The 10,156-nt window shown below is 34.3% G+C and overlaps 1 protein-coding gene across 2 annotated transcripts; it reads right to left on the reverse strand.

The window, feature by feature from the left end:
* Positions 1 to 1,437: 1,437 nt before the first annotated feature.
* On the reverse strand, positions 1,438 to 9,720 carry LOC130052889 (uncharacterized). 2 transcript variants are annotated; one of them, XM_056159058.1, is made up of 5 exons: positions 9,603 to 9,705; positions 9,264 to 9,379; positions 8,589 to 8,653; positions 7,540 to 7,701; positions 1,438 to 3,733 (listed from the first exon to the last, which is right to left on the reverse strand). In XM_056159058.1, exons 2-5 carry the CDS (start codon positions 9,293 to 9,295, stop codon positions 2,895 to 2,897), a joined length of 1,098 nt encoding a protein of 365 aa, XP_056015033.1. In that variant the 5' UTR covers positions 9,296 to 9,379; positions 9,603 to 9,705; the 3' UTR covers positions 1,438 to 2,894. The 2 variants fall into 2 exon arrangements, with proteins under 2 accessions (XP_056015033.1, XP_056015032.1); XM_056159057.1 differs by lacking the exon at positions 9,264 to 9,379 and having other exon boundaries at positions 9,603 to 9,720.
* Between the last annotated feature and the right edge of the window lie 436 nt (positions 9,721 to 10,156).

The following is a 10,156-nucleotide window of genomic DNA, read 5'->3' on the forward strand; positions in this document are numbered from 1 at the left end:
GGAGTCTACTTTCATTCGTTGATCAATTATTGTGATCTAAAGCTGTTATGTTTATACATTTACCGAATGTTGAAGATGTGTGAGAGGAAAAAAAGAGAAAATAACGGACGATGAATTGCATAGATGTTATAAACAATAGAAAATTAAGGGTAGGGTAAGCACGCTTCTTGGACACTGGAGAATCCTTCACGTTGGGCGAATCCATAACGATTTATATGAACTATTTCGCGTGGAGGTTAATATAGCTAAAATCAGCAGCCCTCGAACATTTAATTAGCTGCAGTGCACTACTTATCTGAAAGAATGCATTGCTATCCTTTGCACATTTGAATTTGCTCCAGGAAGAAAAAAGAGTCATCACCTCTCGAACAGCATGACAAGGTTTTCATATTAAACCCACGGTTTGTTAAATTGGGAGTAGATCAAGTGAAACTTCCTGAATTTTGGTGAGAAGAGAAAATAAGGCAAACGTTTTAAGGAAGTTAATATATGGTGATAATATCAGGAAATCAATGTCCCTATCAGTATTTTCAACACGCGAGATGTAACGGAAAGTGTTGTACCGCTAAGTTGTGTTCTGGATCAGTCAAGTGGTTTTGCTTTAAAAAATACAACAATTTGAGAAACATACATTAACGTAATTCTTCTGACATATGACCATGTTCCTTCTCCCTACACCTTCACAGCATAGTTCAGCTTTTTAATGGTACATGTACATTATTGTTAAAGAAATTATGCATATAATTTTGAAATATTACACTAGTAGCTTGTAATACACCAACATAACACGGCGAACTCTCCACAAATAACAGTTCATCCGAAGCTGGCCCATAATGCTCTATTTTGTCGTGGTTTTAAGGTACATATTATAATATATTTTTCCAATGGGATTTTGTCATTATATTTCTAAAATAGTGCGTAATTCATCATCTTTTTTTAAAGGTTAGTACTTGGTATGATATATAATTTGTATGAGACATGATATTAAAGTGAGATGGAAGATAAAAAGAATTTCAAAGAAGACGAACATCCCTATCTAACAACCAGACATAGCTATCTATACAGGTATATTGCTGTAGATTTATTTCTATGAATAAAAGAAATATAGCTTTCTTTTCTAAGCTATTGTTAAAGTTTACTTAAATAATTTTATCCGGTTTTATGTCCTTGATTTGAATCAGAATAAAACATTGTGTCTTTAGAACATCCCCTTTCAAAGAAAAATTGTAAACAGGAATATATCCAGAAAGTAGACATGGTGGAGTAATGAATATTGGGGTGACATATTTTCTAGCGGGGGGTGGGGGAGTTGGGTGGGGTGTAAACACTTTACAATGATGCAATAATGTGGGCTTAAGTTTTTTTTTTAACAAAATAATCCTGTTTTGTTTTCATATTTCCAGGTAAATTAACAGAAATAAAAAGATAAATCTGACATATATACACAACTCTGTATTAACAGTATGACAGAATCGGGAACAAAACATAATCATAAAATCATATACACTAACTTCTACTGGGAACAAGTCTAAAAGGTCCAATGAATTTATCGTTTGTCACATTTCATATAATTTGGGAGAATCCCAAGAATAGTTCTAATGAATTATTTCGTGGGGTGGTAGTGGTGGAGGGAAGTTGTGAATTGGTAGTTGTATTTTTCTAACTGTCCGCGTATAAATATTCACCTTCCAACGAACTCGCCACCTCTTACGTTGTATCTTTATAATTGTTGCAAATATGTTATAAGTATTCTGGTTTATTTCTACCTTTTATCTGAATTACGAATGCAAGATAAAGCTTGCATGTACCAGTTTTATTTAATGGATTATATCATCAGTTTAGAGTTTTCCTTCTTGAATAAGTTTTTCTTTGCCGTTGTTCAAATATGGAAATCATTACCAAATATGGAACTGGTCGATGAAGCCCAGTGGAACAGGGTTCTCTTCGTTAGTTCGAGCCCCGTTCAGGCTACGGCCGTGTCAAACCTAAGATGTAAACAGTCAGTGTAAGTAATGATTGCTCCGTCACCGAGTGCTCGGTATGTAGAAGTGAGAATCGCGATTCTTTCGAATATGACCTTGAAGATGAAGGTAACAGAAGGTTATGACACAATAAAGAAACCCTGCTGCTAAATATGCGGTCAAAAGCGCCGCTGATCATTTGTCTAAATTTGTAGTACTTCACCTATAAATGGTGACCTATCAATATGAGTAAAAGAACCAACCAACCAAACATGAAGTCAAGGCCAGATGATTTTCAGCTGTTACTTTTAACTTACAGGTCAATAGTATCTATCTTTTTAAATCTACATACTTAGAAATACTTATGATTTTTTTTTTCAAAATGCAGAAAAATCTAAATATAGCTATGAAAGTGTCGACGTTTTGTTTGTTTAACAGGACATAAATAATCACACACATTGCAGAAAACTTTGCATAACCCGTTTAAACCAAGGAAAAGCATTTCATTACATATCAGCGTGAGGCGCTATAGTTTTTCAACAAGAGCCACATGGGCCACACAGCTCACCAGAGTCATGTTGAAAGGGATAATTAAAAAAAATGCTCACGAGGTTTCAGTTCATGTGAATTAAAATGAACTTTACATCTCATATTTACATTCTCATTTATTTCTGTCGGAATTCCCAGCCGTTAGAATATAATTATTATGTTGATCTGCACGCATGTTCTTTACATTTACAGTCATTAGATAAATGGCCACCATTACAATTTGTTGGGATGTTAAAGGCACAACATTAGATATGTAAACATTTTGAAATCATTTCATGAAAATGAAAATAAAATACAGCAAAATGAATACATCCCTGAGTATATTTGGCACCCATTTATTAGCGATAACTCGAAACACGTTCGCGTAATCAGCTGATCAAAGTATCATGAGAAGACAGCATCAAGATAAGAGTTGTCTTTTTCGTCATCCATTTCATGACAAACGGCCGGACACTCCCACATGACATCATCATATGACGATGAGAGTCGAGGCACGTTATCAGGATTTGTATGGCTTATAGTTTCTGTTGGGTTCATTTCACCTAATTCTACCACTTCTATGTAAGAATGAAATCGTTCATTACTGCTATTTTCTCTTCCCTTAGGTATTTTATGAGAATCTAAGTACGGTTGTAAGTTCTGTGGTTCGATATACGCTTCTTGTGTCACTGGTTCAACATATGTGTCACTTCCGGCTATTGGTGATAAATAAGAGTCGTTAGGTTCAGATGACAAACTGGATTCTTCTGTACCAGGTGGTTTTCGTCCCCCTGGAGTCATATTTGCCATTTCTAGACATTGATCGATTTCCTGGTAATCAGACTCCATTTGTTGATAAAAGTGGTCTTTGTTTCCGTAGTGATAAAGTCCGCCATATTTCTTTTTGTCGGTGTCACGTGATTTAACAATAGAATCAACGGGTGCATTGTAATCTTCTACTTTTCTTTTGGAAATGTTTCGCTGTGCCGATTTTGATTTCAAACACTTCTGTATGATCATAACAAGTAGAAGAACGGATATAAACCCTCCCACACCAACAATCAAATAATTGGAATTGAACTGTCCGTTTTCGGGATTACTAACGGCTATAGGCGGTTTTGTTGAAGGCAACACTGTATAGTGATTGGTTATATTGGTGGTGGATGAAATATGTGTTAAATATGGCGGTGATGTTGAGATATTCAAAATCTGATGCTGTGGAACTGTTGTAAAAACTGACGCATCTACAAATAAAACATGAATTAATGTTCATAATTCTAGTACCTTAATAATCAGTCCACTGTTTTATGTGAATGTACGCGAGTACCTAAAAACCCACTATATATGACGTTTAAATTTCTTGCAATAGATTATATTGGTATACTTTGTATACAAACCGGTAGGAACGGATAAATTCAATTTTTGATACTTTAGATTCATGGTACGTGTAATTCTTTGGCATTAGCTACGGTGTATGCTGTTAGATAATATCTACATGTAGATTCATTGAGATGCTATGAAGGTAGTGAATTATGACACTTTGACACTAGCTATGTTGCATATATATGTCGATAATGATTCCATGATACTGTGACACAATCTATGTCATGACGATACTACGTTCACAATGTCAATTTGAAGTATAGATATGACATGACTGTAATGAATTCATGGAAATACTGTGAGACTAGCTATTTCATGACGACAATATATCAATATTACAATAAAATGATACAATGATCCATTGACACAAGCTGTGTATCGTTGCGAGTATAGCAAATCCATGTTGCTTTGTTACTGGCTATGTTATGAGTATAGTTTATTCATGATAATGCTTTGACTTTAGCTGTACTATATGTATGTCAATAAAAATCATGATAATACTTTATTTTGACACTAGCTATGCTATACGGATGATAAATCCATGAAGATAGATTATTTTGACACTAGCTATGTCATGTCGATAATAAACTCATGATATTACATTATTTTGACATTAGCTATGCTATGCCGACGATAAACCCATAATGATATTATTTTGACACTAGCTATCTTATGTCGATGACAAAATTATTTTACACTAGGTATTTTATGCCATTGATAAATACATAATAATACAGCTATACTGTATGTTATGCCGATGATAAATTCATGATACATGTACTTTAATACTATAAATTCCATAAATATTTGAGAGGAATTTCTTGTCGCATAATTTCACGAGAATCAAAATTACTCGCATTTATTTTTCTCTTGCTAAAATACACGCACAGACACTTGATCAACAGTGTATTCGCGACACACACAGACACTTGATCAACAGTGTATTCGCGACACACACAGACACTTGATCAACAGTGTATTCGCGACACACACAGACACTTGATCAACAGTGTATTCGCGACACACACAGACACTTGATCAACAGTGTATTCGCGACACACACAGACACTTGATCAACAGTGTATTCGCGACACACACAGACACTTGATCAACAGTGTATTCACGACACACACAGACACTTGATCAACAGTGTATTCGCGACACACACAGACATTTGATCAACAGTGTACTCGCGACACACACATACACGTGATCAACAGTGTATTCGCGAATCTGTGTTATCGCGATTTGACTTCAAGTTATTTCGCAATATTAAGTACTCGCGTAAAATAAGTAATCTACAGTATTGAAGGTGGTTTGATATAGATCGAAATAAAAAATATAGCATTCCCAGCTCTGATATTGGAGATGCGATGTATTTATTTGTCCTGTTTTAAATATCAGGCGATAGTATATGCCAGAAATGTTTCATACCTAGACCTACTGTCAGCAGATTCCAAAATGTATTTGCAACCAAAAATGAAACAACTACTTATGAAATTGTGTAAATAGATACAATTAAATGCCGAGGGAGTAAATGCATATAGTCTTTTCTTGTAGTTATTTATTAAGATTGGGATATACATGTATACACTCTAAAAATGGTGTTTAGATCCTAAACACAAAGTTAAACACATTTCTTGTGTACAGTTTTGAACGCGTTCTAAATCTAAACATGTTTAACACTTTCTGTGTTTAGGTTTTAAACATGTTCAACACTTCTTACGTTTAGGTTTTGAACATGTTCAACCCAATGTGTTTAGGTTTTGAACATGTTTAAATCTCTTTGTGTTTAGGTTTGGAGCACGTCTAACTAATTGTGTTTAGGTTTTGAACATGTTAATTCTTTTTATGTTTAGGTGTAGAACATGTTTAACCCTTATTATGTTTAGGTTTTGAACATGTTTACCCTTATTGTGTTTAGGTTTTGAACACGTTTACCTCTTTTGTGTTTAGGTTTTGAACATGTTTAGTTCTCCTTGTATTTAGGTTTTGACTTTGTCTCAATTACAAAATGATTTGCTAACCTTATATTTAAAACTCAATCCACAGCATTAAAGAGTCTTAAATAGTAGCTTTCTCTTCTATTATAGGAGAATAACATTGCAAAATCTAGCAAGAATATCCCTTGCATTACAAACTGTGTCTATGGGATCCATGATGTTTCAAATCGAACAATGCGGGTAAAGTGATTTCCTACACACAAAGAACACCGGAAAACACTTATAAACAGATATATTCACAAATACACAGAACAACTTACAAGGGGTTAACAAATACAATAACTACACTGCTGCACTTTCTAAAACACGTCCGATTGCCTAGAGTTCGCGGGTAAGAGAGAGAGAAAATCACGTGCAGGCTCAGAGGACTCCGAGCCCGACCAGAAATACTAAAAATCCACCCCCCAAAATCACTACACGGGTTTGGGCGGTTCTTCTCAAATTACATTGCAAGTCTATTTCTATATTCTAATTGCCGAAACAACACGGTTGACATTTCCGCGATACATGTTAAAGACAAAACCATTAAAAATCACTTATGCACATATAAGAAGTAAACTATACATGGTTAAATATCATCCGGCAAGTACAACTTCAACAATTTTTTTGTCTTTGATATGCTAGTTTTCGCATAACAGGCACTGTCACATGTTGAATTAAAAAAAGGGGGGGGGGGCCAAATTGCAACTGATGTTCTCTTTCACAAGATTTAAATGAATTTTGTTCCAATGCAAAGTAAGAGTGATGCATTGGTTTAAATTAACACTAAAGGCACGTCTAATACCAGAGAAAATGAATTACACTCTTTTTTTAAATTCAATATGTATGTGTCTAGACCTGTTCAAGTTGAAATGGAATTCCAGATCAAAATCTTCTGGATACTCCTAAACTCTGCTCATTTCCAACAGGAAAGGGTTGAAGCCCATAGACGGCTCTTCTAATGGTTCCATCAATTTTGGATATCGACCTCGACAGTGTATACTTGCAATACGGCGTATGATGTACACTATGGTCACTATCGGGACCTGGTACACTATAACAGTTTGAAGTATGGCAATTCTGACATGCAATTTTTTCTGCAATTCGAATTTCATTTACAGAAGACAGGAATATTCTACATGAAGACTGTAAAACTAATGTCAACAATGTTACTAAGCTTATCATGTTCAAAACCTAAACGCATAGACGTTTAGGATTGTGTTTAGACGTTTAGGAATGTGTTTAGCAAGTGTTTAGCATGTTATTTTGTGTTTAGATACTGTATTTTTGCATAGCTAAACATGTTCTCAGTCTGAACATGTTTAGGGTAGAACATGTTTATTACACTTCGCGTTTAGGATATAAGCACAATCCTAAACACGTTTAGACCTAAACACGTTTAAAAAGTGTTCCAAACCTAAACATTGTTTTTAGAGTGTATTTATATGCATTACATGTTCATGCGTGAGTATTACTCTTGAATATCTGTTTTGTATGTCATGAAAGGTGAACATAAAGAACAGTGATACATCTCATCTATGTTATTTTAACAGCGATTGGGAAAAATAAAAACTTGAAAAACGTTAATATTAGCTATGTTATAATTTGAACAGAATGGATACCCGAAGCTGTGACTGAGGCAGTATTTAATATTAGCTATGTTATAATCTGAACAGAATGGATACCTGAAGCTGTGACTGAGGCAGTATTTGTAGGCAGACAACCTTTAACATGGTCACAATCTTCTGGGACACACGTAAGAGAACACAATCCTCCACAGTCCTTTCCAAATGAACCAAGAGGACAAGGTGTTTTACAAAAGTCTCCAAAATATCCAGGTACGCAAGCTGCAGATATAGTCAAGTATTATGGGAAATAAATCAAGCTTCCGGAGAAGAGACGGGTGTTAATTACTTTATTCTTTATTTTCTGATGACAAAATGCTTATGATTATAAGTTGTAATAATGAATTCATAGCGTTTTATCTTATTTTCTTCTGTTTTCAATGATTAATTTGTTTTTCTATAGTGTCAAACCAGATTCCCTGGCTATTTTTATGATAAAAAATAGTAAGTAAAGTGAAGTGTTACTAGGAAGTAAATCAAGCTATTTCCTGTTGACACAATGTTAGTAGCGGGTCTATGCTAGGGCCTCGGTGTATAGTCCATGATGGCCCGTCTTAAATGAAGTAGCAATGATTTTATGGGGCTTCTGTTTTCTTTATTTTCTATCATTATCTTTTTTTAATCACCGGATGTTGTAGTAAATTATGACGTGATTATGAGCTAAGATGTTCAGATGATAAATAAAACGTCTTATTATATTGAATTTCACAATTTAAAAAGAACGGGAAATGTTAATTATGTGCTGAAGTACAGAACAGTATAAGAGACACATACGGTGTTTTAGTCTACATAATTCTTGGGGGTAATATGCTTCCTGAAATTATTCTGCTTAATTCGTACAGGAACAGACAATCAATATCTAAAATGTTCAATATTACATGTTTTAGAATGGCTATTTATGATACGGTATTTATAATAGATAGATAGAGATTCTATTTATTTATTTGAATTAATCTTACGAACATTATTTTAAATTTTGTATCAATCAAGTAATCATTTCATCGACTGCTGATAATCGCATAGCGTATATACTCTAACTTGTCAAATGAAATTCATTTACAAAATGTGTAGCTTTGTCCCAAGGTAAATTTCAAGTGTATCAATCTTACAATTGCATTCTCCATTTTCGTCTTTCTCGTAGTTGTCGCAGCATGCACTGGATCCTGCGTCGGTCCTGAATATACATCACATGGGAATTACAGAAAATAAATCTTTTTTTGTTTTGTTTTGATTCTGTTCTAAAATATCATCTATAAATACGTCACCAGTTGAAGATGAAGTACCAGGCATTTGAACCTTGAAAAACATAGTGCTCAGAGTTGTAGCAGTGTTTGGCGAATGAACAATTTCACTATTCACGTCGTAAATTTCACGCGACCAACATACATGTACAGATGGAAACCGAAGCCAAGACCTGAGCACCTATTCACAAAATATCTTACGACTAAGATCAAAATTTACAAACACGGTAATTGCCTTATTTTTCATTTCTTGTAGACTTTCTTAATTAATATGTAAAGTACATCCATGGTTTATAAAAGTTGAATACATATTTGTGACCTTGGGCTCGGTATTTGATTATCAGACAGATTTATTTTTTTCGTCTTAGTCGTAAGATATTTTGTGAATATGGGCCCTGATCCCTAACTACTGGGCTATATGCGCCGTGAAAAAAATAACCCATAGAGTTATCTGAATGTATATGATCACGAACGTTTGCTCAAGTAGATATTTTCAAGGAAGAAAGAGTTGAGTGATTCGATGACTGAGAAATTCAATTTTACCCTGTGTTGAGGCTTGTCAACGTCATATACATAAATTATGCTAGAATGTTTAAACCCAGAGGCAGACCAATGGTTTTAAACCTGTGTGTATAATTTACTCGACAGGCAGCAATTCACTATAACGAAACAGGCAAAACAATTATTTTCAACAATTAATCTGTAAATATGAGACTGTTCTATTTACCGGTATGTTACTATAAAAACATTGTTAGTCATAAACAGAGTGAATTGTTACATCAAATTTATTTCCTCGTTCTACGCTCTAAATGCCTTTAAATGTAAACATGTTAAAATGAAGAATACATTAACAGAAAAAACAATATTCGATCTGAATTTTACCTGTTTCGAATGCAGACAGTTCTACTTTTGGTAATGGAAGATGAACACGCAAAGAGCAGAGGTAAAATTCCAACAGCTTTATAAGCCATTAAATCCAAACAAATACAAATTCTATTTAGATTCATCAAATCCAGGAAATACATCGTACAGTCAACATCAGGAAACTACGGCTTGTTGAATCGACATTTTTCTGATAAAATGGGATTGTCCTCAATATTCAGCAAATATTATCACATTTACATGTAGTGAACAATAATTCTAAAAATGTATTTTGGGATACGATAAAAGACAAAATGTTAAAATGTGTGCATGCCATCAGGGATATTTTGTTTGTTTGATATTCGTAGGATTGGTTAACTATATATCGTTAACCGATTGGTGACTGTATTATCTGCCATAATACTATCCATCTCATTGCGATCCAGCCTCACTCTCCAACACCTCCCAAATGCACCAACATAGTGAAGTTGAAGTGTGTTGTAGTAACATTCCATATGCTCCGTATGGGACGTATGGGTTGTCCCATGGTTTAAAAATAAATAAATATAAATAAA

Source organism: Ostrea edulis, chromosome 3, assembly GCF_947568905.1.
Source record: "Ostrea edulis chromosome 3, xbOstEdul1.1, whole genome shotgun sequence".
Classification (NCBI taxonomy): domain Eukaryota; kingdom Metazoa; phylum Mollusca; class Bivalvia; order Ostreida; family Ostreidae; genus Ostrea; species Ostrea edulis.